Here is a 12,090-nt window from a genome sequence, read left to right as displayed (position 1 = left end):
GCTGTAGCTACCCCGAGAAGCCGTGATCGGGAGCGCCGAGCTCCCGCAGAGCTGCTTCCCACGCCGTGGCCAACAACGAAGGCAGAAACTTGGGAACCTGCTCAGCAGGTCAGAACAGGTGCGTCTCCGGGGGCTGGGCCTGGCACGGAGACTAGGCAGCCGCCGCCCCCACGGCCCAGGCTGGCTAATGGGCGCCAGAGAGGGAGGGGATAATGGAAGGACCTGGGGGGGTGTGGGATCCCATCATCAGCTGCAGCCTTTACCTGGCAGTGTGTGGAAGGGGCTGTGACGAGAGGGGCTGGGTTGGGGGAGGGGTAGGAAAGGCCCAGGGTGGCTCAAAGAGGGAGGCACCTGGCCAGGAGGAACCAGGGCAAGGCCCTTGTGTGTGGAAAGCAAGCCAGTAGTCCCGCACCCCGGCCGGTCTTGCTGCCTTCCCTTGGGTTTTGCTGAGTTCCCCAACTTCCCAGAGGGGCTCAGCTTTGGAGCCAGAATCAGAGAAGACCAGAACAGAGGACAGTACTGCCCAAATACCTCACCCACCAGATGAGAAAACAGAGGCCCAGAGTGGGGAAGGGGCTTGCTGGAGGACACAGCTTTGGTAGTATGAGACATCTCTACCTTTGAGGTAGAGAGTTAGATCAAAGGCAAGAATACTGGTAGCCATTCCCTTCTTCAGGGGATCTTTCCACCTCAGGGATCAAACCCAGGTCTTCTGCATTGCAGGCAGTTCTTTACCATGTGAGCCACCAGGGAAGCCCCAGAGACCCCTCAGAAGGAACTTAAGTGACTCCCTCCCCCAAGCCTCCCCCCTTGACATAGAAGAAGCCAAGGGATTGACCAAAGCATTAACCCCACAGATTGCTGGCCTCCCTAGCAGGACTCTCCATCAGCATCAACACCTTCTCACTACTGGTCAGGAGACCCCACACCGCACCAGCACCACCGAAGCGGAAAGGGGCTCCTTTCCACCATCTCTGTGGTTGCTTTAACCATTTACCCCATGGTTACGAACAAAGCCACATGGCTGGACTTCGCAAGGACAATCGATTTCAAATACTCTGTCCTTGTATTCCTATAAGTATACTCTTACCAGTCAGACCGTCTATTTCCATGTTGCCTATAATGTAACTGCCAAGTTACATGAAACCTTACTGACCTATCTGGGATAGCCAGAGGAGGGGGCAAACAACTCCGTGAAAACAAAGGGAAGGGGAGGCACAAGATCACTGACATACTGGAGCTAAAATATATATATACAGACAGACAGACAGGAGAGAGGAGGAAATATATACGGGTTAAAATCTTGCAGCAGGATCTTTTGTCTGGAGAGGGGCAGGCAGGAGGAGTCAAGGACAGCAAGGTGCGGGGGTGGGGGTCATTTCATGTAGAATATTTCACACACACATACACAAAGACACTCCTGATTCCACCTGTCAAAATGTCACTCATCTTTCAAAGCTGACCTCAGGTGCCACAGCTTCCATGAAGCCTTCTCCGTTCCTCCCACCTAAAATTAATCTTTCTCCCTTCTGCTCTTCCTCAGCCGCTGCTAGTCCCCTTATTATAGCTTGCGTACTCCTAATTTGTGCACATCTTATCTCCTTAACTAAATTGTAAGCTTCAATCCAAGAAGCATCGATTGAAGCCTGCTGTGTGCCAAGGATTCAGTAAATGTGTTAAATGAGGGACAGGGTGAGAACTGCAGTCTGTGAACTCCTGGAAAGTCAGGCTTGTTTTGTAATCTTGCCTCAATCGTCCATGCTAGCACAGTCCACAGCACTTAACGGGGGCTGGATGCACTTTTGTTGAAGGCATGACATTATGGATAGAAAAGGTGGTCAGGTACGGAGTGGAGATCCGGACTCTCCTGAGCCTGATCAGCCGACCCAGACTTTAACCCTGCCTCTGGACCATAAGCCCAACTCTGGACCATGACTCCAGGGGCTCTAGATCCCGAATCTCTCAATGTTCATGGCAGTGACCTCTGCTTAGAGAACTGTTTCCCACGAGGACCAGGCGGAATGCCAAAGTTCCTGTTTCTCTCCACCTCTGCCAGGGTGAACCCCTTCCCCTCTTCTGGACTCACCTGTGCCAGGGGAGCAACCCCACCCCGATGTTGCTTTGAGATCCACAGTGGCAGGGGTGGGGTAAAGCCGGGGGGAATAAGAGGGAGGAGCACCCTGTCTTATAATTATAATTATCACACTTCGGATCCTATCGCACGATTTCAGAGGAGCTCCTTTCCTTCCCACGGATGCACCCCTCCTGGTCCAGGAAACCCCAGGAGAAACTGAGGCACAGTGGTGGGAAAGCAGGGTGATCACAAGGTGGGTACCCAGTCCCTATATCCCTTTGACCTTTTCCGTTCACAGTGCATCCACGGTGTGGCCGGTCAAGATGTCTAGGACCCTCAATCACTCACCTGCAGTTCCAGTCAGATGGAACACTGGGCTCCCGCTGGACTTACCAGGGCTGTCAAAGCCAGGCTGTGCCAAATATTTTCTCATGGGTATGTTGAGGTCCTAGTAAACACCAGAGGTGGCCTTGGAAGGAGGACTAAGGCTACCACTGGGCCTGAAAGGGAGCACTTGGGCCAGGAAGTCATTTCAGGCCTCTGCTGGAGGTAGGGATCTTTCTCCTCCAAGTCCCTCTTCCCGCTGTGCCCTCAGTCCTGTATATTTCACATAGGCCATGCTCTTGGGGAACATGCCCTCATTCTTAGGCCTTGCCTGCACTCTTCTGGGATGAAGCTTGCAACAGGCAAATTCCAGGATTAGGGCCAGAAGGAAATGTTTTTTGGAGAAGACTTTGCCAACAAGTGCGTGGTCTCTTGAGTTCTGTTCTCTCTCCCTCATTGAATCCCCATTCTCCTCGTGCCTCACTACCTACCCTCCTCCCACCCACATTCTGAGCCCTAAGAATGGGAATAATTCAAGTCAAGGTGGCCTCCTCAGGATGTGTATTGTTCTAGTGGCATCACTGCAGGCATGCCTGCATGCCTGAGTTCATTCAACAGACATTTAGTGAGCACCTCCTCATGCCAGGCCACAGGCAGAGGATAGAGATGCATGATACACATGGTCCCTGCCTCAAGGAGCCCTCAGTTAGGAGAGACAGATGCATAGTAGCATGCCAGATCCCTCCATCATGCGTTCCCTGCACGTCTCTGTATGTCCAGGCCCAGAGCTTTTTCTGTGTGTCTAACTTCAGATGTTCATCATCTAATGCGTCCAAGCATCCGCTTGTAACCTGTGTCTGTCTCCACAGAAGGCTGCACACCTCAGCCAAACCGGTTGGAGTGGGTTGTGCTGAAATTTTTGTTTGTGTCAATGGGACTTGGAGGTGAGTCAGGGAAGACCAAGGCTGGGTGGGGTGGTGTGGGGGAGAAGAAGAGTGAGAGTGAGGGTCAGATTGAGTGAGCAGGGGAAGAAGGGAGTGGGTCAGGATGGGAGGGGCTGGAGGTGGGGTATTAGGAGGCTGGGTTGGGGGAAGGAGGAGATGAGAGAGCCTCTTAGTGAGTAATATCCTGTTTGTCTGAGGTGAGATCCCAGGTCAGAGTCAGAGGTTGGCAGGGAGACCCTTGGGCTTTGCGAGAGACAAAAGCAGATAATAAAGCCGAGCAGAACTAGTTGGAAGCATGGGGGTGGGCGAAATATCTACAAACCATTTCTATACAGCTTTGTTACTTTGTGTGATATTAAGCTATTCCTAATTAAGCTATTCACTGCCTTGGTTTCTGCGATTTGTACAGAGAAGTGTCAGGGGGTTAACTGAGGCTGTAGTGGAAGATTACTGATAGGGCACTTGATTCCATCCCTCAGGACCAAAGCTATTTCCAGTAGAAGCTTCAAGATCCCTCTTCCTGCTCCTCCCTGGGACTCTCTTCACCCACAGAAGGCTGGACAGTGACCCCGATACTCTGGCAGCTTTTCCTCCACTGAAAAGCACCTTTGCTCCCCTCCAGCTGAAGCTTCACTGTGCCCAGTATCAGGATGACGGCGTCCTGCTTCCTAAGAGGTTTCCTGTAAACATTGCCATGTGCTGTGCAGTTCCTATCTGGCTATCCTGCAAGTCCATTGATTCCCCAGCACCCAGCCCCATCCTTTCCTGTTGCCTAACAACAACCACACTTTCCTGTTGCCCAACAACATCCCTTAGAGCTTAGGGGGCTGGATTTGCTTGTTCCTAAAAAGCCCTGAAGCTGAGTGAGGAAGTAGCTGAGCATAAGGCCAATTTGGGTCCTGTTTCTCAGTAGGATGATGTGTGCAGAGCCCCCTCCTCCTTGCGTTCATCCCAGGACCTCCCCAAGCTTCTGTAAATACATAATCACAGAATCAAGGACCACGGTGTGGGTAAAGAGAGAGAGGCCTTCATTCTTTGACACTCTTTGGTCTCTGGGTGCTCCTGCCCAGTCGCTCAGTCATGTCTGACTCTTGTGACCCCATGGACTGTCGCCGGCCAGGCTCCCCTGTCCATAAGATTTTCCAGGCAACAATACTGGAGTGGGTTGCCATTTCCTCCTCCAGGGCATTTTTCCTCACCCAGCGATCGAACCCACGTCTCCTACATTGGCAGGCGGGTTCTTTACTGTGGAGCCCCTGGGGAAGCCCTGGTCTCTGGGTGGGCTAGCACTTTTGGAAGGTTCTGGAAATAGGTCCTGACTGGCCAAGGACAAGAGTGGGAGCCCTTGTGGAAATCAGAGTCTTCCAAGTGCTGACAAGAGCAGGAAAAGATGGCAGTGGTTTAAAGGGCAAAGCTTAGGTGGAGACCAAAGAGTCTGGTGAGAGAATGGATTCTAGTGATGGCCCCAAACTGTGCTTCCCTGCTTTTCCCCATCCCTGTCCCCACCCCCAACCACAGAAAGAACCAGGCTCCTCCCAGAAAGCCCACCGGTTAGAAAACATGCAGACAGCCCCCAGGGACCAGCCCCACCTGCAGAGCCTATACCACCAGGGCATCTTCAGGTAATATCTGGCCTCTTAGTTTCTCAAACTTGTCCCAGGTACCCAGCTTAGACACTGAGGGTGTGGCTCCTCTCTGCACCAAAGAGACTGCCACTTCCCAGCCATCAGCCTGCGTTTCTGACACCACCTAGCTTGGCTTCCCCAGAGGAAAGCCTTCTGAGGCCCTGAGATATAGCATCACCCTAGGACCAGGTCCTGGGGGTGGCAGGACAGCTGCAGAGCAGAATATGGGGCTGTGGATGGAGAAAAACATCATGAGACCCAGGAAGCCTGAAAGGCCAGGGAGATTGGAGGGAAGGGCCTAAGGGGAGAGGCCGGTTGTTAGAGGAGAGGGGCAGAAGCTGAGAGGACATGAGCAGGAGGTGGGAATCAGGGGAACTGGTAGGATCTGGGGATTCCTGCAATTGGAGGATGGATTTTAGGATGACATTTGTTAGCAGAGTCCTCCTTCCATATGGTCCAGGAGTACTCATCTTTCTCTCACCTCAATTCGAATCCCCTCCTTCCCATGTGTGTGCTAAGTTACTGCAGTCATGTCCGACTCTTTGCGACCCTACGGACTGTAGCCCACCAGGTTCCTCTGTCCGCGGGGTTCTCCAGGCAAGAGTACTGGAGTGAGTTGCCATGTCCTCCTCCAGGGGATCTTCCCAACCCAGGGATGGAACCTATGACCCTTACATCCGGCACTGGCAGCTGGGTTCTTTACCACTAGTGCCACCTCGGGAGCCCTTTCTCTCCACACCAGGACCCAAAGTTACGTCAGACCTGCAGCTCCACCTGTTTCCACCATCCATGCTCAGCACTCAGCAGGCAGGCAACGCTGCCCTGGTCAGAGGCCAGGATGCCATGCAGCTGTGGAGAGGCCCTAGTCTAAGTGCCCTGGTTCTCGCCCGGCCTGGTCCTGGAAAGCAGGGACTGGGTCCTTCAGGTTCCAAGACACCCCCAGAGCCCCACTGCACCAGGACTAGTTCTTGGTCTCGCTCCCGCTGCACTCAGGGACTCGGGGCTGTCCTGCATCCGTTTTCAGTCCCGGAGATAGCCAGGCGGGGAGCTTTTGAGCTGAGGAAGGAGGAGGTAAGTCCCAGTGGCAGGAGAAGCAAGAGAGGAAGCCCAGGCAGACCATGCCCCTGACTCTCTCCTGAGCATCTTCCACCACACATTCCAAGTACTTAAGGCTGTCTGTGAAGAAATCCCGAGTTACTGCCCTCCAGCCTCATCTTAAAGCCCTCCTGCTGAACCTCAGCTCTTCCTTCAACTCTAGAATTAGCATAGAAGAAGGGCTGGGGATCAAGAAAGAGAGCAAGACTCCCTTGCCCGGGATAACCAGTGAGACCAGGAGGCGCTGGGCCATGGGCTATATGGAGAGGCAGAGGAAGAAGGACTAGAGTCTGATCGCCCCATTCTAGCCGGCTTCTCTCCCCGGGCCCAGGCCTCCACACTCGAAGGTCCTCTGTGGAGAAATCCGACTCCCTGAACAGGCCCCATATACTGAAGCTCACTTAGGTCCTCGTCAGTGATCAACACCCTATGACTGTGTCCAGGGACCCCAGACTGCTTCTACATTTCTAGCATACAGCCAAAGGGGAGAAACCTGGTCCCTCCTACAAGGTTCCAGAGCTCCCTGCAGAAAAGTCAGATGGTTGGCTCTGTTCAGCAGCAGAGAGAGGGCAGGGGGACAAAAGACAGAGATCCAGAGGGAAAAACACAAAGTAGAAACGGTGAGAGAGACCTCAAGGCACAGTGATACAGGCTGAAACTTAGAGAGACAAAGAAACAGAGGGAGAAACACACAAGTTATCGAAGAGGGGTAATTCAAAGGGACAACAAGCGGAGACAAAATCTGAAACAGGCAGAAAGACCGAAAGAGACACTTACTGCTGGGATCACTCAGGTACTTCCCTCTTCCCCCCTCAATTTCCACCACTCAGTATGACCCACTGATACTTTCCTACTCAGGATCACCATGGCTCAGGTTCTTCCCCATCCTGACCCCACCGCTCCATCATTCTCTAACTCACCTGATGCTCACTCCCCTCCACCCCAAGTCTGCTTGCCGTTCTGCTTTTCTCTCAAACTCCTTTCAGCTCACGTCTCAGTCACGACTCAAGATCTGGCCTCTTGAAGCCTCTTGTCCCGGTCGTTCCTCCGGCCTTCTGTCTGCCCATGTCCTTATTCTGGCTGAGCTGAGTCAGTGGGGCCAAGAAGGCATGGGGACAGGAAATCAACTAGCCAGAATTAACTGTGGGAAAAATGCAGAAAGGTCAGAGGACAAAAAAGGGAGAGCCAGAGAGACCGCCAGAAGGATAGGACAGCCTGGGAGATGTAGGTAGAGGAAATTGAGAGGGTCCTGACAGTGTGACTAAGACCCCAAGGGTCCAATTGTTGGCTTTCTGTGTGACCGGACAATGCTGAGAACCAGGGATGGTTCCAGGGGCAGAAAATGGGGTTACGGAAAGGTGAAGATAGACTAAGAGTTTTGTGAAGGTTTGAGACAAGCGGGTGTAGATTTAAGGCTGGGACAGATATGAGACTAAAAAGCTGAGCTGCAGGGATTCCTTGCTTGCCAGAAATAGCCAGCTGAGGAGACTGAAGTCATAGGGTCACATCAGGATTCTGAGACTTTCAGGATGATCAGCCCCTCCCCCTACTCCTGGACAGAGGTTGTCCCTGCATATTATTAGCAGGTGGAAAGCAGGTCCAGAGAAGGAGAAGCCCTGGTAGCCCTTCTCCCTAATTTCTCATGATTCTCTCACAGGTGTGCCCTATACTTTATCTTAATACCTTTTCAGGTTTTTACCATTGATGGAGTCATTGATGCTGCCCTGGAGTGTCAAGTGTGTGTCAGACAAGTACAAATTGGTTTATTTTCTTCCTCTCTTCTCTCCTTCTTCTTCCCCTCTTTTCCCCTCTCCAGGTTTTTTTTTTTTTCCTTCCTCCAAAATACAGGCTTGATTCAGACTAACCAGGGGAGGAAGGAGTCCTCCCCCAGGTCTATGTTTGGAATGCCAATGGACATGTCAGACACCTCTGACTACTAGGTGGAACTGGAAGAGGTACAGAAGTGGCAGGGAACAGCTAAGGAGCACGTGAGGTTCAGGCTGCACGTTCAAGTGAGATGCCGACTGCTGAGGACCCAGAGTGGCAGCTGGGAGGAGAAGGAAAACAAAGCTGGGAGAGAGGAGCTGGAAAGGCCCCTGGGGTGGGGAGTTCCCTCTTCTGTCCAGGAGAGGCAGAAAATGAGTCTGGCAGAACCGCCACAGACTTAAGCAAAAGCAAGAGCCTAAAATGGGCATATAGGCCAGGACGGTTAAAGCAAAATGACACCACCCCCAAGGCAGCTCCTCACTGAAATCTTAGGGGTCCTCAGTGAAATCTTAGGACAGATTTGAATTCAGCATTTGGGAGATTAGCCAGTTAGAAGCCTTAGGGAAAAGACTGACTTTCAGATTTCAGCCAAGGATGTTAGTAATGATTTTTTTTTCTTTAACCACGATCTGAAAAACTGAGGATCCCATTTGCCAAAATCAGGGAAAGCTATAGTTGGGTGGGCAGGGACTTTCAAAGCTACTAATGGGTCTCAGCTTAAAGGTATAGGTAAGGAACAGGTCCTCATACTTTCCTGCCCATACCCTCTTCATGCTATTTTCTCTAAGGACCACAAGTTAGGATCTGGAGTGGGAAAAGCCCTGCTGTGCTGTCCCTGAATGATACCTCCCTCCCTACTGTAGCTCGAGTCACTCTCTAAGGCCTCAGTTTTTGGGACATGCTGGGGACCAAGCTGATGCTATAGAAACCAAAGGCAAAAGTAAGCAGTCATCACTCCCATTTACAGCCCAGCCCCGGTGGACACAAGGCCCGTTTCTGTCCCACCTCAGCGATGCTGGAAGTAGAAATCTGCCTGCATTTTCACCTGTAGCTAAAATTAGTCAGTGTGGATCTGGGCCTCTTCATTCTTCACTGGGTCTTGCAGGGAGGAGTTAAGAAGCAGCTCAGGGACCTGGCTTGAATAAAAGGCCGATACCAGGGAGGGGCAGGAGTCTGTTCTTCTCACTCCTCCCCCCACTCCCCTCTATCCAGCGTCTAAGGCTGGGCAGCTTCTGCCCTGGATCTTATCAGGAGAAACTCCCTGCTCTTAATTCTGAGTTCCTAGTGCCACAGTACCTGTTTCCTTGTGCTGTATGAGTTCATGAGACAAGATGAAATCAGGAATTACTCTTCCTAGGACTCAATAGTGAAAAGTTCTCCAAAGTTCCAGGTCTCTTCCCTCACCCCAACCCAATCTCCCCTCTCGCCCTCGCCCCCTCCCGCGCGCCCCCCGCACAGTACCCTGAGACTGGGCTCTACTACCCTCTAGTGGCCAGAGAGGAAAGGGCTGTCCCACCCAGTCAAGACCTTCAGATCTTTGCCACAGATCTCTGGTTTGTAATACAACTAAGAGATTGGAGAAGGAAATGGCAACCCACTCCAGTATTCTTGCCTGGAGAATCCCATGGACGGAGGAGCTTGGTGGGCTACAGTCCACGGGTCGCAAAGAGTCGGACACGACTGAGCGACTTCACTTTTCACTTTAAGAGATTAGCCAGATAAGTTTTATAAATGAGAAAGAAGAGGCCTAGAGAAAAACAATCACCTTGAGAGTCAGGATATAGTTGGAACCAGAACCCAGGTCTCCTGACTCCCAGGTCGGTGCTTGGTCTACTTTCACTGTCTGCCCTCTGACTTTTGTCTCTTCTTCCTAACTCATGCCTGGGGAAATCAGAACCAATCAGGAAAATGCCAAAGCGAATTTCCCCGGCTGTCCGGTGGTTAAGACGCCAGGCTTCCACTGCCTCGGGCGAACGTTGGATCCCTGTTGCGGATCCCTTTCGGAGAACTAAGATCCCGCATGCCTAGTAGCAGGCCTGTTCCCCACCCCCCCACCCCCCAAAGTACGCTAAAGTCAAAAGGACATGGTTCCTCCTCAATCTTTGCTGAGCAACACCGGCACCTGAAACGTCGTAGCCCCAAGTGAATTCGCAGCTTAAACAACAGGGGTCTTTCTGAAGAACTGGCTCTCCTCGGGCTGAGTTCAACACTCATGTTCATTGACCTAGCACAGCTCCTGTTGCCATGGTGACAACACTGCTTCCCGGTAGCGCCCCAGGTCTCCTGTCTCCACGGTAACCAGTGCTTTGCGACCTTCAATTTGCAGCGTCGTGCTGCAGCTGCGGCAGCGGTTGCTGGGTGACGGCGGAGAGAGCGGGTGCCTTGAGGTGGGGACCTGGAGGGGCTTCCGGTAGGGGCGGTTCCGGAGAAGCTTGGGCCCCCATATAGCTAGGCTCCGGGCCGCCGACCCCGCAGCTCGGCTCTACCGAGTCCCATGGCGGGGGCTGCGGGCGAGGCGCGGGGCTTGGGCTGGACCTGGCGGCCGGTGGCGCGGGACCCGCTGATGGCGCGGGCCTTCCATTCATGCACTGAACTGCGGGGACGGTTCTATCTGGTGGGGGGTCTCCTAGCTGGAGGAGCGAGAGAGCCGAGCAGCGAAACGGTGGTCTTCGATCCGGCTGGGGGCCAGGCCGTGCGGGCGGCAGCACGGGGCGGCCCGAGGCGCAGCCACCACGACGCGGCGCCGGTGGGCGGTCGCTGGCTCTGCGTGGTGGGCGGCTGGGACGGGTCGCGCCGCTCGGCCACTGTGACCGCTTTGGACACGGACCGCGGTGTGTGGGAGGAGTGGACCGCCGGCTCCGGCAGCTGCCCCCCCGCCGGCCTCAGTAGTCACACCTGTACCCGAATCTCCGACCGAGAGCTGCGGGTAGCAGGCCGGGAGGGCGGGACCCGCACTCAGCGTCGTTACGGAAGCGTCTACACGTTAAGGCTGGACCCAGGCGCCCGCACCTATTGGTATGACCTCCTCTGCCCTAAAATTTTCACCCTTCCTTCACCTGCACTCTGGAAAAACAGATTCGCAGGCAGCTTATCTGACATCCTCACCCTAGCACCATTCTTCCCTGGGAACCTTCCATGTCTAAGAGTTTAACTCCCTTTCATCTCAACTTAACCACATGTGGCCCTTTCCCATGTCTCCCTTCAATCGTTGGCGAGGGGAATGGGGAAAAGGCAGTGTACAGCACTTACATTTTCCAAAAAACCCAACTCAGGCCTGAATTTCACAGCTATAAGGAAGAAGGCTGCCACACTGTTTCACGCTCGGGTCACTGTGCTGCTTTGCTCCAAAGTCCTGGGCCCCACCCAGGTCACCAGCTATTACTCTTTGGGGGCTGCAACTCAGCTGAACCAGAAGTAGCTGGGCATTGGAGTCATGGGAAGATTCAGGTATTGTCTACTCACATCTCGCTAAGGGTAGAACGCGACTAAACTTTGGATGCCCAAATCCCTCCAGTCCGTCCCTTCTTTCTCCCTCAAGGAGGAACCACCTGTTGCCCCCCATTTGATGGAAAAGCTTTCAAGGCTCGTGAGCAGCGGGCAGGGGTCCCGGCAGGGGCCTCGAGGCCTGCGCCATCACTCATGTTCTGTGGTTGGTCCCTTTGCTGTCCTATTCGGTGGAGAGACTTTGAACAGAGCCAGAGACACCATCTGCAATGACCTCTACATCTATGATACCCGTAAGAGCCAGCTTAATGGTTGAGAAGGGGAAAAGGTGGGAAGACAGGAGAACCTGAAGACTACAGAGAAATTAAGGATGGAGTAAAGGGGTAGGGAGGAGGAAGAATTAGTTGACAACTGAAAGGAATACACAGAATATAAAATTCTGGAGAGGCGTGCAAATCACGGGAGGAGAATAACAATGAGCAAGGCTTTGGTCTTCTTGAGCCCCACGGGGTCCAGAGTGCTGCTGCCTCAATAACCACCCTCTGCCCTTGCCTAACAGGAAAGTCTCCTCCTCTGTGGTTCCACTTCCCCTGTGCCGACCGTGGACTAAAACGCGTGGGCCATCGCACCTGCCTTTGGAATGATCAGCTCTACCTGGTTGGGGGTTTTGGTGAGGATGGCAGGACAGCTAGTCCACAGGTTTGCATTCTAGACATCTTTATCTAAAGAATAGTGCCAAGATACACTGCCAAGCCTGTTTTGTTGCAAACTCAAAGCATTATCACAGAGCTATCTTCATTTCAAATGCTGATTAAAT

The 12,090-nt window shown here is 53.1% G+C and overlaps 1 protein-coding gene across 1 annotated transcript; it reads left to right on the top strand.

The window, feature by feature from the left end:
* The first annotated feature begins 10,323 nt into the window (after positions 1-10,323).
* KLHDC9 (kelch domain containing 9) lies at positions 10,324-11,999 on the top strand. Its single transcript, XM_068966759.1, has 4 exons — positions 10,324-10,844; positions 11,117-11,276; positions 11,368-11,566; positions 11,833-11,999. The coding sequence occupies exons 1-4, from the start codon at positions 10,324-10,326 to the stop codon at positions 11,997-11,999; spliced, it is 1,047 nt and encodes a 348-aa protein (XP_068822860.1).
* The last annotated feature ends 91 nt before the right edge of the window (positions 12,000-12,090 follow it).

The sequence above is a fragment of the Capricornis sumatraensis genome, chromosome 2 (genome assembly GCF_032405125.1).
Source record: "Capricornis sumatraensis isolate serow.1 chromosome 2, serow.2, whole genome shotgun sequence".
NCBI classification, from domain to species: domain Eukaryota; kingdom Metazoa; phylum Chordata; class Mammalia; order Artiodactyla; family Bovidae; genus Capricornis; species Capricornis sumatraensis.
Note: the sequence above shows the minus strand (reverse complement) of the source record. Positions and strands in the feature narration are given on the sequence as shown.

Coding starts and splice junctions, on each gene's coding strand:
- KLHDC9 (XM_068966759.1), top strand. CDS start 10,324: ATGGCGGGGGCTGCGGGCGAGGCGCGGGGCTTGGGCTGGACCTGGCGG. Junction 10,845..11,116: donor CCAGGCGCCCGCACCTATTG/GTATGACCTCCT, acceptor TGAATTTCACAG/CTATAAGGAAGAAGGCTGCC. Junction 11,277..11,367: donor GGAGTCATGGGAAGATTCAG/GTATTGTCTACT, acceptor TTCTCCCTCAAG/GAGGAACCACCTGTTGCCCC.